General features: G+C 52.0%; 1 protein-coding gene across 3 annotated transcripts in view; it reads left to right on the top strand.

Moving 5' to 3' along the window:
- The window catches only part of VWCE (von Willebrand factor C and EGF domains), a 33,332-nt gene that overhangs the window by 6,139 nt on the left and 7,891 nt on the right, over positions 1-19,302 (top strand). For 2 of the 3 annotated variants that reach the window (XM_014584642.1, XM_014584640.1), the window contains 11 exons: positions 314-430; positions 1,301-1,429; positions 2,969-3,405; positions 3,484-3,577; positions 8,048-8,130; positions 11,295-11,382; positions 12,388-12,470; positions 13,499-13,616; positions 13,932-14,017; positions 15,883-15,979; positions 17,872-17,954. In XM_014584642.1, the coding sequence (XP_014440128.1) occupies positions 314-430; positions 1,301-1,429; positions 2,969-3,405; positions 3,484-3,577; positions 8,048-8,130; positions 11,295-11,382; positions 12,388-12,470; positions 13,499-13,616; positions 13,932-14,017; positions 15,883-15,979; positions 17,872-17,954 (1,415 nt within the window). The remainder of the gene's footprint in view (positions 1-313; positions 431-1,300; positions 1,430-2,968; positions 3,406-3,483; positions 3,578-8,047; positions 8,131-11,294; positions 11,383-12,387; positions 12,471-13,498; positions 13,617-13,931; positions 14,018-15,882; positions 15,980-17,871; positions 17,955-19,302) is intronic. The other variant, XM_014584641.1, reaches the window with a different exon arrangement.

Genomic DNA, 19,302 nt, shown 5'->3' with positions numbered 1-19,302 from the left:
AGGAAGTGCCCTGATCGTTGGAGCCCTTTGGTTAGAACATCCTGGAGTCTGCGTGGAGGATGGCTTGGGAAGGGCGCTGGGAGAAGTGGGGAGACACAGGAGGCTGTGGCTGCTCTCAGACCAGAGTCGAAAGTGGCCCAGATTAGGGTTCAGCCCTGAAGGGGGAGAGAAGTGGGCTGGCCCAGGGAGCTGATAGACTGAGGTAGGGTAGTGAGGACGAGATGGGCTTAAGGTAGTCTCCATGGCCCAGAGTGGGGTGGGAGATGGTGATGGGGTGGGAGATGGGACCACGTCTTTCCAAACCTCCCTTCAGACACCGATGAGTGCCTGAGGACCCCCTGTCAGCAGAGATGTAAAAACAGCATCGGCAGCTACAAGTGTTCCTGTCGCGCAGGCTTCCACCTCCATGGCAACCGGCACTCCTGTGTAGGTAAGGCCGGGAGGACCCTGCAGCTCGCATACTTAGACTGCCAATCAGGGAGATGGACAGGGAAGCCCGGGGACTGGGAAAGGTCAACTGTTGGACCTCCTGGTCCTCTGGAGTCTGAAGGGGCGTGAGCTTCTGCTCAGAGCCTGCCCGTCCCCAGGTTGGCTTCACATGGAAGACCCTGGCTTGGAATTCTTCTGGCCACGTGCCACTTTCATCCTGTTACGTTTCTCTCCTGCTCCTCTCCCAGATACACCCCAAGGATTCCTCTCTGCTCACCCATTTTCTTGGCTGCCTTTGCTCCCCTTGGTAAATAAAGCATGTTATGTCTTGGTTCCTCTGGTTTAGAAGGAGACCCCTGTTTTCTTAGCCCATTAGCAGAAATTTCCAGAAAGGGATTGGCATGTTTGGTTTGAGCTTGGCTCATGGGTTGAAGGTGGGGTCCCTTGGGCCTGAAAAAAGACCTTGTTCTAGTGGAGTTAGGCCTTTGTCCTGAAGCCTACCTTGAGTAGACCAGTGAGTTTCAAGACTTTTTGGGAAGAAAAACAGGACAGTGGAAGGTTCGGAGATGAGACTCCCAGCGGGCTCCTCCCCGTCAGCCAGTGCTAACTGCTTCTGTGCTGGGGATGGGTCCCTGCTGTACCCTGGAAGGCCTACAGGATGGACGACCTTCTGAAGAGCAGCACTAGATTTCAGCCCTGCTCCCAGCTGTCTGAGTCACACTGCACACCCTGGGGCAGGGGTGGACCCCGTAAGAACACAGCAGAGAGACCGCCCTCTACCACCTAGTCTTTCGGGCTAAGGGATGGGAGGAAGAAGAGCTCGCTCTATAGTTGGAACAAGACAGCTGTCTGCAGCGAGGCTCTTCTGCAGATGTAAATGAATGCCGGAGGCCGCTGGAGAGGCGAGTGTGTCACCATTCCTGCCATAACACCGTGGGCAGCTTCCTGTGCACATGCCGCCCTGGCTTCCGGCTCCGAGCTGACCGCGTGTCCTGTGAAGGTGAGTGCCAGGCCCCGCCCTCTGCTCAGGCCCCACCCCCCCCTCCACCAGGCCCTCTTCCTTCCCCACCTACTCGTTTTTTCAGTTCATCTTATTTATTATTATTATTTTTTTGGAGAGGTTTTTGCTATAGGGTACATGCGCTCACCAGAAAGAGACAGAGAGACAGAAAGTGAGAAATCATGCCCCCAGGGGGATGGCCACACTGCAGTCCCTTCTCCTCCCTTCTCCTCTTGGGATCTTGGGCACACATGCACATGTGCCTGGCATGAGTTTAAGCTACCACGTCTGGGACTCGAACTGCAGTCGACTACACGGGAGTCCAGCGACATAGCTATTACATCAACTGCTGGCCCCTCATCTTATGTTTTTTAAGGAATTATTTTTTATTTAATTTTATTTATTTATTAATTTAGTTTAATTTGACCAGAGAGAGAGAGAGAGAGGGAAAGTGAAAAAGCAAGCCACCGGGTCCGGGACTCAAACCATGGTCTGCCATGTGGGAGTATCCAGCGCCTTAACCACCACGCCACCTGCTGGTCCCCTTATTTTCAACACCCACTTTCTTTCTCTTCTTAGCCCATTTTTCTCTTTTCACCATTTCCTTTGCTCTTCTCTTTTCCGTCAAATGGTAAAAGGAACAAAGTCAACAGCAATAGGGGAGCGTGTGGCAGAAGAGTCCCAGCAGCCTAGGTTCCCAGTGACAGCCACTTCCCGCAGGTGGGATCGGGCCACTACCATACGCTCACAGCTGCCTATGCATACGCACAGCAGGGGCGACTGCCGTGCCCTTCGCTTTCGCTTCTCAGTGTGAGGATCTTTCCGGGTCAGTGCTGAAGGCCACCTGTTCCTTCTAGCTCATGGCACAGTTTTTCCACAGTCAACATGGCCCGTGATGGCCATGGGCTCACACGCCGTTTCCCCTCTTACTCCAGCCTCACTCTCTTCCCGGCAGCTCTGGTTCCGAATCTGTTCCTCTGCCTTCTCCCTTACCCGTCCCTACTCCTGTCTCGCCTCTCTCCTCTTAGTTTTCTAAGTGTGTGGGTGTGTGCATGTTGGGCGCAGGGTCTTCTTAGAAGCTGCCCTGTCACCCTGGAAAGGACCTCGGCCTCTTCCTTCACCCTCAGTATCCCCTCCGGGGAAGCCAGGCTAGGTTGGGGAGCAGGGGGCACACTCCCAGCCTGTCAGTCATAGGAGTGGAGAGGCAGAGGCTTTTGCCAGGAGGGATCTCTGGGGGCTTAGAGATCTGTCTGGGGAGCTTGGAGCTCCCTTCTGGCCAGCCCAGAGGGAAGGCGGAAGACCACAGACTGCCCTCCAGCACCGTGGGCTCCGACCTGCTGCTGCTCGTGGTGCTTTGCTGCGAGGCCTATCATGTGCTCCTCCCTGCAGCCCCGGCAGCTGGTTAGACCACTGTGTTGAGGAGGAAACCAGCCCAGAGGCATCCAGTGACTTGTGAGGTTTGAGTCCAGGTCCTTCTGAATCTCTCCTGCTGCCTTTGCTGCCTCCCTCAAGAGACATTTGTGCTGTGCTTCCTTTCAGCTTTCCCGAAAGCTGTGCTGGCCCCATCGGCCATCCTGCAGCCCCGGCAGCACCCCCCCAAGATGCTCCTGCTGCTTCCAGAGGCCGGCAGGCCTGCCTTGTCTCCAGGACACAGCCCTCCTCCTGGGGCTCCAGGGCCCCCTGCAGGAGTCAGGCTCACCCACCTGCCACCTCCCACCCCGGCACTACTTACAGCCTCCCCCTCTGCCCCGATGCGGCTGCTCTCCACCCTGATGGCCACTCCAGTGCCTACCGCCTCACTGCCGGGGACCCCCAGGCCTCCCTCACTCTTCCAGGGGGAGGCGGTGGGGACCCCCTCTTCACCCAGAGGCCCCGAGGTCCTGGCAACAGGACCCTCTCCCTGCTGGCACCTGGGAGCCATGTATGAGTCAGGGGGCCGCTGGACCGAGCCTGGATGTTCCCAGTGCTGGTGCAAGGTGGGTGCAAGGGGTCCTGGAGGTGTTCCAGTCTGGCGTCGGGGGCCTTGTGGCTGTAACTCCTGCGTGTACTTCCAGGATGGGGACGTGACCTGTGAAAAAGTGAAGTGTGAAGAGGCTTGTTCCCACCCAGTTCCCTCTAGAGATGGGGGGTGCTGCCCGTCGTGCACAGGTGAGAGCTGGGTCAGGGAAGGACACAGTCCCACCTGGTCCCTTCCCCGGCCCTTCTCCAGTGAAAGGCTGTTCAGCTGAGTGTACTTGAAGGTTGTGAACCGCAGCTCCCTGGGCCCCCGCTTCCAGAGTGTCTAATTTAGTGGGTCTGGGATAGGGCCTGATGATGTACAGTTCTCTTTTTTTAGAGAGATTTTTGCTGTTGGACGTGTTTGCACTCCAGAGAGATACAGAGAGACAGAAAATGAGAAATCACCCCTGGGGGTGGGGGGAGGGGTGACCATACCTCAATCCCTTCTCCTCCGTTTTCCTCAGGACTTTGGGCAAGCATGCACACGTACCCAGCACAAGATTTTCCTTTTCTTTTTTAAAGAATTATTTATTTATTGAATTCAATTTTTTTTTTTTTTTTGGAGAGGTTTTTGCTATAGGGCGCGTGCGCTCACCAAACAGACAGAGAGAGACATAGAGACAGAAAGCGAGAAATCACCCCCCAGAGGGTATGGTCACGCCGCAATCCCTTCTCCTCCATTCTCCTCTCAGGATCTTGGGCACGCACGCACACGCGCCCGACGAGAGTTTTAAACCACCTGGTCTGGGATGCCAACCACGGTCGACTACGTGGGAGTCCAGTGACATAGCCATTACGCTAACTGCTGGTTCCCAAAATGTATTTTTTTTTTTTTAATTTGACCAGAGAGAGACAGAGTGATATAGAAAGGGAAAGTGAGGGAACCAGCAGTTAGTGTAATTGCTATGTTGCTGGACTCCCACGTAGCCAACTGCGGTTCGTGTCCCGGACCCGGTGGCTTAAAACTCACGCCGGGCGCGTGTGCGTGCGTGCCCAAGATCCCGAGAGGAGAATGGAGGAGAAGGGATTGCGGCGTGACCATCCCCTCTGGGGGGTGATTTCTCGCTTTCTGTCTCTATGTCTCTCTGTATGTCTGGCAAGCTCACGCGCCCTATAGCGAAAGCCTCTCCAAAAAAATTAAAAAATTAAAAAATAAAAAAAGAAAGGGAAAGTGAGAAAGCAAGCCACCAGGTCTAGGACTTGAACCGCAGTCGACCATGTGAGAGTCCAGCTATACAACCACTATGTCATCTGCTGGTCCCAACAATGTACATTTCTTTTCTTTTTTTTTTTTTTTTTTTGAGAGATTTTTGCCATAGGTCAGGTGTGCTTGCCAGAGACAGAGAGACAGAGAGACAGAAAGTGAGAAATCACCCCTCAGGGGGATGGCCATGTCGCAATCCCTTCTCTTCAATTCTCCTCTCATGATCATGGGCATGCACACACGCGTGCCCGGCGTGAATTTAAGCCACCATGTCTGGGACTCGAACTACATGTGAGTCCAGCGACATAACCATTACACTAACTGCTGGTCCCACAGTGTACATTTCTAACAAGCTCCCAGGGGCCGGGGGTGCTGCTGGTCTAGGGACTGCACTTTGAGATCCACTTGTCAGTACTGCAGTGTCCCTAAAGGGCACGTTTCATCTTCTGAGCTTCAGTCAGTCAGTCAGTCAGTGGGCCTCTTCAAGTCCACTCTGCAGTGTCTTTCCCCTGCCCAGTGTCCCTCCTACAGTTGGAGTAGTCATTTCTAACTCCTACCCTCTCCCACAATTTTCTTACTTTTATTTGCTTTCTATTGCTGTTAGGATAAAGACCCCATTTTTGTTACTTTTTTTTTTTTGAGAGAGAGATATTTTTGCTATAGGGCACATGCACTTGCTGGAGAGACAATGAGAGACAGAGAGACAGAAAGCAAGAAATCAGCCCCCAAAGGGAATGGCCACGCCACAATCTCCTTTTCCTCCATTATCCTCTCAGGATTTTAGGCACAAACACACACCTGGCGTGAGTTTGAAGCCACCAGGTCTGGGACTTGAACTGTGGTTGACTATGTGGGCGTCCAGCAATGTAACCATTACACTATCTGCTGGTCCCTAGACCCCATTTAAAAAAATATTTATTTAATTTTATTGATTATTATTTAATTTGACTAGAGAGAGACAGAGCAAAAGAGAGGGAAAGTGAGGAAGCAAGCCATCGGGTCTAGGACTTGAACCACAGTCAGCTATGTGGAAGTCCAGTACCTTAGCCACCATGCCACCTGCAGGCCCTGACCCCATTTATTTTTTAATTGCCAGAAGGCTATGCGTTCTTCAGAGAGAGACAAAGACAGAGAGGGAGAGAGGAAGAGGAAGAAAGCCCTCCTCCAGTGGGCCATGGCTATGCTGCAATACCGTGTCTTCCATTTCCCCATCCTGTTGGGATGTGGGCTACACACACATACATCCAATGTGTTTTTCAAGCCATCAGGGCTGGGATTCAAACTATGGTTGGCTGTGTGGGATCCAGCTCCCTTAACCACTGGGTTACCAGGCTGTCCCAAGACCCAAATTATTATTATTTTTAAAGAATTATTTACTTTTGAAGGCTATGCGTTCTTCAGAGAGAGACAAAGACAGAGAGGGAGAGAGGAAGAGGAAGAAAGCCCTCCTCCAGTGGGCCATGGCTATGCTGCAATACCGTGTCTTCCATTTCCCCATCCTGTTGGGATGTGGGCTACACACACATACATCCAATGTGTTTTTCAAGCCATCAGGGCTGGGATTCAAACTATGGTTGGCTGTGTGGGATCCAGCTCCCTTAACCACTGGGTTACCAGGCTGGCCCAAGACCCAAATTATTATTATTTTTAAAGAATTATTTAATTTTATTAATTTTTATTATTTTAAAATTTGCTATAAGGTACATACACTCAGCAGAGAGAGAGAAAAGGAAATTAAGAAAGCAAGCTGACAGGTCCTGGACTCGAACTGCGGGAGTCCAGTGTCTCCACCACTGGACCTGACCCAAATTCTTAACAGGTTTCAACGGAGCTCCTCAAAGCTTTCTTTGCACATGAATCATTGGGACTCTTGTGAACATGCAGATCCTCATTCAGTAGGTCTGGGGAGGGTCTGCATTGCCCTGGCGTTCCTGGTGCCATGATACTGAGGGCGGTGGACTTGGAACAGCAGTTAAAAAGTCTTCCTAAGGATTAAGCTAGAAATGCACACACTGCTTTTCTTCGTGATAATTGTGATCTTTTACTCTGTGCCTACATACTGAGCCCTAAATAGAAAGTACTAGATACATGCTTTTTTTTTTTTTTTTTTTTTTTTTGAGAGGTTTTCGCTATAGGGTGCGTGCGCTCACCAGACAGACAGAGACAGAAAGCGAGAAATCACCCCCCAGGGGGGATGGCCATGCCGCAATCCCTTCTCCTCCATTCTCCTCTCAGGATCTTGGGCATGCACACACACGCACCCGGCATGAATTTTAAGCCACCAGGTCCGGGACGCAAACCGCAGTCGACTACATGGGAGTCCAGCGACATAGCCATTACGCTAACTGCTGGTTCCCCATGCTTTTTTTTGAGAGATTTTTGCTATAGGGTGCATGTGCTTGTTGAATAAACAGAGAGAGAGAGAGAGAAATCATCCCCCGCAGGGGATGGCCGTGCTGCAACCCCTTCTCCTCATTCTCCTGTTGGGATTTTGGGCATGCACGCACATGTGTCTGGTGTGAATTTCAAGCTGCAAAGTCCAGGGTTCAAATCGTGGTTGGCCATGTGGGAGTCCAGTGCCTTAATCACCACACCACCTGCTGGCCCCAATAAATGTTTTTCTTAGACTTGATTTTATCTAATTTTTAAAGTGTATTGATTTCTCCCAGAGAGACAGACACCCCCGACAGGGTCCTCAGCTTTCCCATGCTGACCCAGTTCTTTGTTACTGCTGCACCCGCACTGGGCCGCGGAGTGCTTTAGGTCTGAGGTTGCAGATCCTTCACATCCCCTGCAGGGCACATAGTGGCCGTTCTGTTTTACAGTGAAGACAACCAAGTCTTAGAGAGGTTAAGTTCCATTTCCAAGGCCACTCAGGTCCGCAGAGCTAGCGGGTCAGGTTTTGAACGCTGACCCAGTTCTTTGTTACTGCTGCACCCGCACTGGGCCGCGGAGTGCTTTAGGTCTGAGGTTGCAGATCCTTCACATCCCCTGCAGGGCACATAGTGGCCGTTCTGTTTTACAGTGAAGACAACCAAGTCTTAGAGAGGTTAAGTTCCATTTCCAAGGCCACTCAGGTCCGCAGAGCTAGCGGGTCAGGTTTTGAACCTAGAGCTGTCTGGCTGCCTTTCCTGCCTTATGAGAATAAAGTGTTTGCACTCAAGGCATTTCTGAGGTTTTCAAACATGAAAGCCCCATGGAGCTTCCTGGGGCCACTGTACTGATTCTCGTGGATGTCCCCTGGATGGTCCCCCAGGGGTCCAAAGACCACACAGGGTACCGGACTCTGCCACTCCTGGGACAGCCAGAGCAGAGAGAAGGTTCTAGATACATGATGCCTGGGAAAGTCATGAGACCTCAAGTCTCCTCTCCTTTGAAGAGGCCTGAAGCCTCCACCTCCTGCTTGTCTTTCAAAGGCTGCTTTCACGGTGGCGTCATCCGAGCTGAAGGGGATGTGTTCTCACCTCCCAATGAGAACTGCACGGTCTGCGTCTGTCTGGTAAGCATCGCAAGAGCCCCAAAGCCTCAGGGGTGTTTTCTTAACCTTTGGGGGTTTTAGAGGAAGGGGGATGAAACCGGATGTTAAAGGTGAGCTTGTTGAATGGAAGGGAGAGTTCTCAGGGTGTGGATTTTGGTCAGAACCTGTATTTAGGAGGGTGAGGGAGGCGTCAGACCTTTGGGTGGGTGGAAGGGGTAGGTTTCTGCTGAGCCCAGAAGAGCCAACAGGCAAACAGGGTTCATCTGTTTAGGAAGAGGAGGGGCTGAAACTCCCTCGGAAACTTCCTACCAGGGAGGCGGTTTTTCTCTCCAGGCAAAATATTTGCCGGCACAATAAAGGTATCCACGTCTGGAAGGGAGAAGGCTCAGGACCAAACTCAGCTTGTTAAGAGTGTTTCCCTTTCGGCAAGTTCAGTCCTCTAAGAATAGTTACTAAGCACCTACTGGGTGCCGGACATGGCCAGGTCCTGTCACATTTTCATTATGAGCACCCACTGTGTGCCAGGCCCATAGTTGGTGCTTTTCATTTTTTCTCACCCGAGGCTCCTGGCAGCTCTTGAGGGTCGGCTTACTGTCCCTGCTCTACAGATGAAAAGACAACCTGGGACGGGAGGGGGCAGAGCTGGGATGTGAGCCAGGGTCAGTCTGATTGCGAAGCCTGGGCTCTGTCCCTAACCCTCACGATGACCCTCTAACCATCTTTACAAGTGGTTCCTGGTCTGGCACCCAGAATGGAAGCGTGGTGTAGGATCAGGCACGTAGGCAGCTGCTGGGACGCTTTATGGAACTCTCCTGTGAGCCAAACACACGGTGGCCGCGTGTTTGTGCATGACCTCATTTCACAGAATCCTCAGCAGCCCCTGTGAGGGGCGCGGTTCCAGCCTATCTCACATCACAGACACAGAGCCTTGTTAGTGGAGGAGCAGCCAGCACATCCAACTGACTCCAAAGCTGGAGGCTTTTTGATTTTAACTTTAGAAAAAAAAAATTTAGGGACCAGCAGTTAGCATAATGGCTATGTCGCTGGACTCCCATGTAGTCAACCGTGGTTCACGTCCCGGACCCGGTGGCTGAAACTCACGCCGGGCATGCGTGCCCGAGAGCCTGAGAGGAGAAGGGATTGTGGTGTGGCCATCCCCTCTCCCCCCGCCGGGGGTGATTTCTCTCTTTCTGTCTCTCTGTCTCTTTCTGTCTTTTTGGCGAGTACACACAACCTCTCCAAAAAAAAAAGAAAGAAAAAAAATGTGAAGGCTAGAAAACATATGTGTGCACATGAGAGAGAAAGCATCCCAACAGTGCCTGGTCATGCCATCTCAATCCCTTTTCTTCCAGCTCTTCATCCTATTAGGATCCTGGGCCTGCATGTGCCTGGTGTGAAGCTGCAGGGACTGGGATTCAAACCCCGGCTGGCCATGTGGGATTCGGCTTCCTCTCTGCAATGTCTAAGTGCTGTGTATTACGGGGCCAGCACCAACTTCAAATTTGGAGAATGTATTTATCGGGTCAGCCTTGTGGCGTAGTGGTTAAGGGAGCCAGGACCTACATGGCAGTCTGAAAAAACGTGTGTGCGTTCCCCACATCCCAATAGGAAGACGGCATGGAGAAGGAATTGCAGCGTGACCATGCCCCATTGGGGGTGCTTTCTCCCTCCCCCTCCCCTCCCCTCCCCTCCCCTCTCCTCTCCTCCCCCCTTCCTCTCTATCTCCTTCTTTCTCTCCCTCTCTGTGTCTGTCTCTGGTGAGCACACGCACCCTCTGGCAATTAATAAAAACGTATAAAAACATGTTTATGTTTTCCCTTAATTTGGGATACAGCGCACATGTGCGTGCACACATGGAAGAGAGAGGAGCACCCTCCACAGAGTCTGGTCACAACACAGTCCCCTCCCCCAGTTGATCCTGGTCAGTCATGCATGTGCCCAGCATGTTTGCAGCCGACTGGGCCAGGAGTCCAGCTGCGGTCACCATGTGGGATCCAGCTTTTCTTGCGCAGTGCATTGCTGCTGCACCACAGAGCCAGTTCATCATTTTTTGATTTTTTAGATTTTTTTAAAAGAATAATTTGATTTAACTTTATTTATTTATTTTAATTTAACCAAGAGAGAGACTGAGTGAGAGAAAGAGAGAGAGAGAAAGAGGGAAAGTGAGAAAGCAAGCTGCTATATCATGGACTCCAACCGCGGTCAGCCATGTGGGAATTCAGCGCCTTAACCCACCATGCCACCTGCCGGCCCCTGTTTTTAGATTATTTTTGCCATCAGGTGTGTATGCTTGCTGGAGAAAGACAGAGAAAGTGAGAAGTCACCCCTAGGCGGGATGGCCACACCACAATGCCGCCTTCTTCATGCTCCTCTCAGAATTCTGGGCACACATACACGTGTTTCTGGCCAGTTTTTCAGGCCACCAGGTCTAGGACTCGAACTGCAGAGTCAGCCATGTGGGATCCAGTGCCTTCACCACCACACCACCTGCTGGCCTCCAGAGCCAGCTTATTTTTAAATTTAATTCCCTTAATAGCCAATACAATCCACTTGATTCAAAACTCAGATGCACGTGGAACCAGCAGTTAGCATAATTGCTATGTCGCTGGACTCCCACGTAGTCGACCATGGTTCGCATCCCGGACCCGGTGGCTTAAAACTCACGTTGGGCACGTGTGCGTGTGTGCCCAAGATCCCGAGAGGAGAACGGAGGAGAAGGGATTGCGGTGTGGCCATCCCCCCTGGGGGGTGATTTCTTGCTTTCTGTCTCTCTGTCTCTCTGTCTGTCTGGCGAGCACATGTGCCCTATAGCGAAAAATCTCTCAAAAAAAAAAAAAAAAAAAACCAACTCAGATGCACGAGAAGGAGACCTCGGTTCTCACTGTCAGCCTCTGTGTGGGGTTTCCGACTAGGCACGTCTGGTAGGAAGTTGGCATGCTCTACCTTCTGGTCTGCCCTCCTCAACTTTTTCATGAAATGAGGTGTCTTGGAAAGGGAGCTGCTGTGAACACCGCCCTAACAAAGGCATCTCAAGACGTGGCTCACAGCCACTCACATAAGCTTCCTCTGTGTGGCTTGCCTGTTGACGAGATCTGGCGTGAGGTAGGGAATAGGCTGCTTTGTGTTGGGCCAGAGGTTAGCAGAGCGCTGTGCCCCTCCCCGGATGCCATCTCTTATCTCCTTAGGCTGGAAATGTGTCCTGCATCTCCCCTGAGTGTCCTCCTGGCCCCTGTCAGACACCCCCACAGTCAGATTGCTGTAACTGTGTTCCCGGTAAGTGACTCTCTTGGGCAATTTTGCTTTTTTGTGTGTGCAGGGGAGGGGTGTCTTGGGAGTGTATATTGGAGTGTGGTGAATCGGGAAGAGAGCAAGGAGGTTAATTTCTGCTTTAGAGACTTGGATCATGTGAAGTATTCTGAGTGCCCATTTTTATTGAGCACCTATTATGTGCAGAGTGGTTTGGACGCTGGACTGCTCCCAGTCCTGCCTGCCGCCCTCCCCTGTACCAGGAGATGCCCTCAGCACAGGCGAGAAGGGGTTCGAGCCGACCCTTGGCGTTGCTCTGTCTCTGGATGGGAAGGGGTTCCCATTACCCACTAGTGAGTCAGTCCCTGGTTAGAAACATGGCTGTCCGTCCTGAGATGACCTCATCATCACGGATATTCCCACGGTGGCTCCTGTCCCTTGCTCCGTGGGACACCTGCCAGCACTTGATCTCATGGAATCTTTATGTCACCACTTGGTGGGAGGACTACTTATGGCCCCGTTTTCTAGATGAAAAAACTGAGGCTTAGGTGAAGTCACTGCTTAAAGACACATACCTATGGGACCAGCAGTTAGTGTAATGGCTATGTCGCTGGACTCCCATGTAGCCGACCATGGTTTGAGTCCCGGACCTGGTGGCTTAAATTCATGCTAGGTGTGTGTGCATGCGTGTCCAAGATCCCGAGAGGAGAATGAAGGAGAAGGGATTGTGGCATGGCCATCCCCCGCCGGAGGGGGGTGTGATTTCTTGTTTTCTGTCTCTCTGTCTCTCTCTGTCTTTCTAGCGAGTGCACATGCCCTATAGCAAAAATCTCTCCAAAAAAAAAAAGACACATACCCACTTAGTAACAGAGCAGAGCTTGAACTCACATCTCCCTGCTTTCAAAGCCGGGAGTCTTCATGGAGTGCTGTGGGTGTGCGTTGCTCCCCCAGGTCCTCCTCCCCACCTGTTCTCCCTTTCCTTAAGCTGCCTCCACCCACGACCGTGAGCTGCTCTCCCTCTCTCCCGTGCAGTGAGATGCTACTTCCACGGCCGGTGGTATGCGGATGGGGCTGTGTTCAGCGGGGGAGGCGAGTGCACCACCTGTGTCTGCCAGGTAGGGCGGCTGAGACCCGAGGCCTGCTGCAGTGGTGGGTGATGGGAAGGGGGCAGGCTCAGGACTTGGCCCAGGACACCAGCTGCCACCTAGAACAAGGGAGCCAGCAAAGGCTTGAAAGGGCTGCCCCACGGCCTTCCCAGTCTCCTCGAAGTCCATTCTTCAGCACCGCTGTTTATAGAGCTGGTGCTGCTGACACAGACAGCCCCAGGCAGCTCCAGTCCCCTCTGTCCGGAGGCCTGGTGGGTGATGGCCAGGGCTCCTGAGCCTTCTTGTATGGAGACCCGAAGGTACCTGGGTCTGATCAGGGGAGGAGCTGAGGGCACTGAGCCTCTCAGAGGGCACTGTGTGGGCAGAGGGCGGGGCCCGCAGACATCCGGTCTGGCCGGAGCACAGATGGAGAGTAAGAGGCAAGGCCACGGGCAGGATGTGGGGTCGGGTTGCCTAGAAGCAGGGTCTGTTTACCAGGGAGGGAAACAGGGCAGGGGACGGCTGAGTGCAGATGTCTCGGGCTGGTCCTGTGGGGAGCTCTGGGGTGTGGACGGTGCACCGAGCTGGCCTCCACCCAGCAGTCATCAGTTCCATGTGCTCCTTTTGCCACAAGGAGTGGGATGCGCTTGGGGCAGGGGACCCGGGTGAGCGCCAGCAGCCCCTGCCTCAGTCACGAAGGATCATGCCAGCTGGGCTGAAGGTGGAGGACGTGGTCGGGGGTGCTTGGGGAGTTTCCTGACCACAGGACAAGTAGACTGGGGGGGCCTGGGCAGATGTGGTTGCAGTGGGGATGGTAGGAGTGTCAGAGACGGCAGTGGAGGCCCCAGGGTGGGACTGGCACACTCCCAGAGCCCTGCCCCAGCCTCACGTCCCTGCCCTTCCCACCTCCCTGCCACTCCCTAGAGATTTCTTGGTCACTTTTACTTGGGGTGGTGAGGTGGGGCAGAGAGGGTCATGGCAGCCCAACAGCCTCCTCTCTGCCATTGGCAGCCCAGGGTGGGGAGCCGCTCTCACTGGGCCCCTTGGCTGTCTTCCAGAATGGGGAGGTGGAATGTTCCTTCACACCATGTCCAGAGCTGGACTGCCCCCAGGAGGAGTGGTGGCTGGGCCCTGGGCAGTGCTGCTTCACCTGCCGGGAGTCCATGCCCACGACAGGTGAGGTCCCCCAGGTGCACTCCGCACAGGACTTGGGAGCCCTGAGGAAGGGGGTCGAATGTCACCCCCCAAGACGGTTTAGTGTGTGCATGTGTGTGTGAGATCTGCGAGGATGTGTACATTTGTCTTCGTCTGTTATGAGCGTGGGTCTGTGTTTTTTGTAGCGTGTTTGTGTAGATGTCTGTGGGTGTGTATGTGTGAATGGCAGGTGTGTGTCTGTGGGTATGAGGCATCTGTCTGTCTCTGGTGGGGTGGTACCAGGGGTCTGGCAGGCACCTCTGCCCACTGTCTCCCCTGCCCCTGTCCCCTGGCCAGGCTGCTCTCTCGATGACAACGGGGTTGCATTTCCGATTGGACAGATCTGGTCGCCTGGTGACCCTTGTGAGTTATGCATCTGCCAGGTGAATGACAGCGTGCTCGCCTTCAGCTGCTCTACCCGCTGCCCGCCTGCCTCGCCCCTGCAGAGGCTGGGCCACCTCAGGCCCAGCCTCAGGCTTCCGCCCATGCCCTCAGGTTCCACGTTTACAGAAAGGGTTGGGGCCCCAGGTCTCCTATCCTCGTAGATGTCGCAGGACAGTGGAGCTTGGCGGTCTGCCGTGAGCGCTGTGTGTAAGACGCGGTGCCGCTGTGAAGTTAGCGTCAGCCCTCACGGGAGTTGCCCTGTGGCACAGATGGCTGAAGGAGCTGGGGCAGCCTGAGATCCTGTTGTTGAGGTTGTTGAGGCTGTTGAGGTTGTTGAGGTCATTTCTATGAAATGCCAGTGTTTTCTTCTTCTTTTTTTTTTTTTGGAGAGGTTTTTGCTATAGGGCACGTGCACTCTCCAGAAAGACAGAGACAGAAAGACAGAAAGCAAGAAATCACCCCCCCAAGGGTGACAGCCACGCTGCAATCCCTTCTCCTCCGTTCTCCTCTTGGGATCTTGGGCACGCACACACACACCCGGCGTGAGTTTAAGCCACTGGGTCTGGGACTCGAACTGTGATCGACTACATGGGAGTCCAGCGACATAGCCCTTATGCTAACTGCTGGTCCCACATAAATAATTCTTTAAAAAGAAAAAGAAAGAAAGCCTTAGACCCTGGGGCTAGCAAGTGTGTAGCTTGGGTTCCTACATGGCCAACTGTGGTTTGAGTTCTGGACCCAGCGGCTTGAAAATCTTGCCAGGTGCATGTATGTGCCCAAAATCCCGGAGGGGAGTGGAGGAGAAGGGATTGTGGTGTGGCCATCCTCCTGGGTGGTAGGAGGGCGATTTCTCACTTTCTTCTCTTTGTCTCTGTCTTCGTTCAGCTAGCCCATGTGCCCTATGGCAAAAACGTAAAAGAAGGAAGGAAAGCTTTGGACCTTAACACTTGTAAACACATTTCATTTTAATTAGAATTTGGAGGAAAATCTATTTTGTGTTGTTTTTGTCCTTTGTGACTGATATCAGGCACTGATATTATAAGAATATAATACAAGAGTTTCATGAACATTCAGATTCTTAAAAATAAATAAATAAGGGACCAGCAGTTGGCATAATGGCTAAGTTGCTGGACTCCCATGTAGCCAACCACGGTTCAAGTCCCAGACCCGATGGCTTAAACTGATGCCGGGCGCATATGCGTGTGTGCCCAAGACCCCAAGAGGAGAATGGAGGAGAAGGGATGGCGGTGTAGCCTTACCCCTGGGGGATGATTTCGCGCTTCCTGTCTGTCTGTCTCTATCTTTCTGGTGAGCGCATGCGCCCTCTAGCAAAAACCTCAAAATAAAAGGAAGTTAGTACGACATGTTGGTCTTCTTCAGTAGCCATTTCCAGTGGAGCCGTTTTCTATAAAAATAGGATTTGATTGTGTCCCTAGGCTTGGGGTGAGCCAGGGCTCTGGGGAAGAGCTGCGGAGTTTGGATGGGGCTACTAGTGCAGCCCTGGCTGTTGCTGGGGAGGGACAGTGTGGAGAATGGCCAATCTGAGGTCACCATGTTTACTCAAACTGGCTGCTCTCCACAAGACAGGAAGCCGAGGAGAGGCGCGCGCGTGCGCTTCCCCGCCCTGCCCTTTCTTCTCCTTAGATGTGCAGAACCTTTCTGGGGGCTCATATCACCTTTCCCAAGTAGCCTGCCTTCCTTGGGGAAACCTGCCTCCTCCCTCCTGCATCATGGCACCTTTAAGGGCAGGCTTTGGCCTGTTTGCAGTGTTGCCCTTTCTTTTTAGGGTGGAGAGGATGACCTAGGCAGGGAGGTGGGTCTGGTGCCACAGGTAGGGTCTTGGTGAAGTCCCTCCTTCCTTCAGGCAGATGGCTCAGTGAGCTGCAAGAGGACAGACTGCGTGGACTCCTGCCCTCACCCGATCCGGATCCCCGGACAGTGCTGCCCGGACTGCTCGGCAGGTAATTCTCCATCTGGCTCTCCACTTCCCAAGGCGGGGATTCTCGAGGGCTCCCAGTCCAGGCCCATTCTGCACCAGGCTCATCTCAGGTCACCCCCTCAACAACCCTGTGGGGCAACCCCGTCTTACAGCTGAGAAACCTGGGACTCAGGCAAAGCAAGACAGGCCCCGTCTGGGTGCTGGAAGACGAAACGGAGAGCCCGGAGCATACAGCCTAGTGGAGGTGGGGGTACAGGAACCATACCTGTGAAGCTGTTAGAGAACAGTGAGAAGACATAAAAATGATTATTTTAGAATATGAGGGGTACATCAAAGTTATGGGAAGTGGAATTACAGTTTATGTTTACTTTGGTGCAAAAGATTTTGAAATCCATGCATATCTTTTTCTTTTTTTGAGAGATTTTTTGCTATAGGGCATGTGCGCTTGTTGGAGAGACAGAGAGAGATAGAAAATGAGAAATCACCCCCCCGAGGGTATGGCCATGCTACGATCCCTTCTTCTCTATTCTCCTCTTGGGATGTTGGACATGCATGCACACACACCCAGTGTAAGTTTCAAGTTGCCGGGTCTAGGACTTGAACTGTTGTCAACTACATGGGAGTGCAGTAACATAACCATTATGTCATCTGCTGGTCTCAGATTTTTCATAATATACATTTTCCATGAACATTTTATAGAACCCTTGTAGTAATTTTTATCTTTTCCATTATTGTATTTCAAAATAACATTTTGTTAAGGAAAATTTAGAAAATGCAAAGAGGGGCTGGCAGGTGGCATGATGGTTAAGGGCGCTGGACTCCCACATGGCTGACTGTGGTTTGAGTCCTGGACCTGGAGGCTTGCTTTCTCACCTTCCTTATCTCTCTCTCACTATCCCTCTCTGGTCAAATTAAAATAAATAAAGTTAAATAAAATAAATCTTTTTTAAAAAAAAAGAAAATGCAAAGAGAAAAAAAATTTAAAGGGCCATGATGACCTTTAACCTTATGGTTATATCTTTCTATGCCACCTCCTAGCTGCATCATCTGACCCCTAAAAAGATTTTAGGGGTCAGTAGGTGGCATGGCGGTTAAGGTGCTGGACTCCTATATGGCCAACTATGGGTCAAGTCCTGCACCTGGCGTCTTGAAAATCATCCTGGCCGCTTGTGCGTGTGTGCCCAAAATCCTGAAAGGGGAATGGAGGAGAAGGGATTGTGGCATGGTCATCCTCTTGGGGGGATGGGATGATTTCTCACTTTCTCTTTCTCTGTCTCTCTCTGGTGAGCACATGTGCCCTATGGCACACACACACACACACACACACGATTTTATTATACTCTTTAGGTTTGGGGTGAGCCAGGGTTCTGGGGAAGAGCTGCAGGGAGAAGCTCTTTTTGTGACACACACACACCACGTGTAAGAGACGTGTGTGTGTTTACGTGTGAAAGCTTTCTCTACTGCTTCTGTACTTACAGCAGGTGGTGTCAAGACAGTGTCATTCAGACTGGGCCTCTGGGCGTCAGGAATCAGGGAGAGGGGGTTCTGGGGGAACATTCTGAGGTTTGGCTGAGTGGGGATGAGCAGAGAGGAGGTTGGGGGGAGAGAGAGGGCTGTGAGGTTCGCACACAGCTGTACCTCACTGTCCCCCTGCTTGATCCCTCCTAGCGAAGGGTAGAGGAGAACACCGAAGGCCAGGACATGGATCTTTTTGCTAAATCCAGTGCCAGCACTTGGAGTGTGGAGTCAACACCCAGTTCAGAGGGGTGTTTTTCACTTCCCTAACCCCGGGGGTTGCTGCCTGGGGAGGTGCATGGCCTGACCTTTGCTCTCCAGATAAGCCTCTGACGTGTGCCCTGGCCCGGTTGCTGGCCACCCCTCTGGCTGGTGCTCACTGCATGCTCTCCCTGGCAGGCTGTACCTACACAGGCAGAATCTTCTACAACAACGAGACCTTCCCGTCTGTGCTGGACCCATGCCTGAGCTGCATCTGCTTGGTACGGACCACCTGGACCTGACCCCGGGTCTGGGAGAGGGTCTCCAGTGATTGACATCAGCTCCTGAACTCAGAGGCCCAATCCAGAGACCTCCAAGAGAAGGGTCACTTCTGGCTCATGGTGAAAGTCTCCTTCCAGCCCTGACCAGGGTGAATCTTTAGCCAGAGCTAGGGAAAAATTTTAACTCTGGCCGGCAAAAGTCCTCTACTCTGGGTTACCAGGGGGAGCACTGGGAGCTGGCTCCTCGCCACGGAAAATGTGGCCCAAGGATTCTTGCTGAGGGTGAAGGTGAGAAACAGGAACCTAGACTTACCAGAATCTTATTCTTTTCTTTTTTTAAGAGTTATTTTTATTGAACTTTATCCATTTATTTATTTATTTTTAAAATTTGACCAGAGAGAGAAAGTGAGAAAGCAAGCTACTAGGCCCAGGACTCAGACCACGGTCGGCCGCATAGGAGTCCAGCTCGCTTAACCAGCACGCCACCTGCCAGCCCCCAGAATCTTTTTAATAGACTCGCATCACTGAGCTCTTGCTGTGAGCAATCCCTGTTCTAAGCCCTTGATCTGCATGAACTCAGCTAATCCACCTGAGAGTTCTGTGCGGTATCAGCACCATCTCAGTCTCTAGATAGGAAACCGAGACATGGAGAGACAGTCATTTGCCTGAGATCCTTCAACTAGTTAATCAGGTGCCCAGAACTGAGTCCTAGTACAGTTTGAGCATCCCTTATCCGAAATGCTTGGGAGGGGAAGTGTTTGGATTTTTTTTTTTTATTTGAGATATTTATGTATATAAGGAGATATCTTGGGGCCAGCAGATGCTGTAGTGGTGACGTCACTGGACTCCCACGTGACTGACTGCAGTTCAAATCCTGGACCCGATGGCCTGAAACATGCTGGACACGTGTGTGTGTGTGTGTGTGTGTGTGTGTGTGTGTGTATGTGTGTACCCAAGATCCTGAGAAGAGAATGGAGGAGAAGGGATTGTGGTGTGGCCATCTCCCTCACCCCAGGGAGTGATTTCTCACTTTCCCTCTCTCTGTCTCTGTCTGTCTCTCTGGTGAGCACATGTGCCCTAAGGCAAAACCTTACCAAAAAAAAAATTATAATGAGATACCTTGGGGATAGGAGCCAAGACTAAACACAAAATTCATTATGTTTCATACACACCTTCTACAACATGGCCTGAAGGGGATTTTATACAAAATACTTGTACTGTAGTACAATTTTTTTCCACTTGCTATCAAGTTGGTGGTCAAAAGGTTTTTTTATTTTGTAGCATTCTGGGTTTTGGATTTATGTTTTCTTTTGTTTTTCTTTTTCTTTCTTTCTTCTTTTTTTTTTTT

This window comes from Tupaia chinensis, unplaced genomic scaffold (genome assembly GCF_000334495.1).
Source record: "Tupaia chinensis unplaced genomic scaffold, TupChi_1.0 Scaffold147351_1, whole genome shotgun sequence".
Taxonomy (NCBI): Eukaryota; Metazoa; Chordata; class Mammalia; order Scandentia; family Tupaiidae; genus Tupaia; species Tupaia belangeri.
This window is presented reverse-complemented; position numbering and strand designations above follow the sequence as displayed.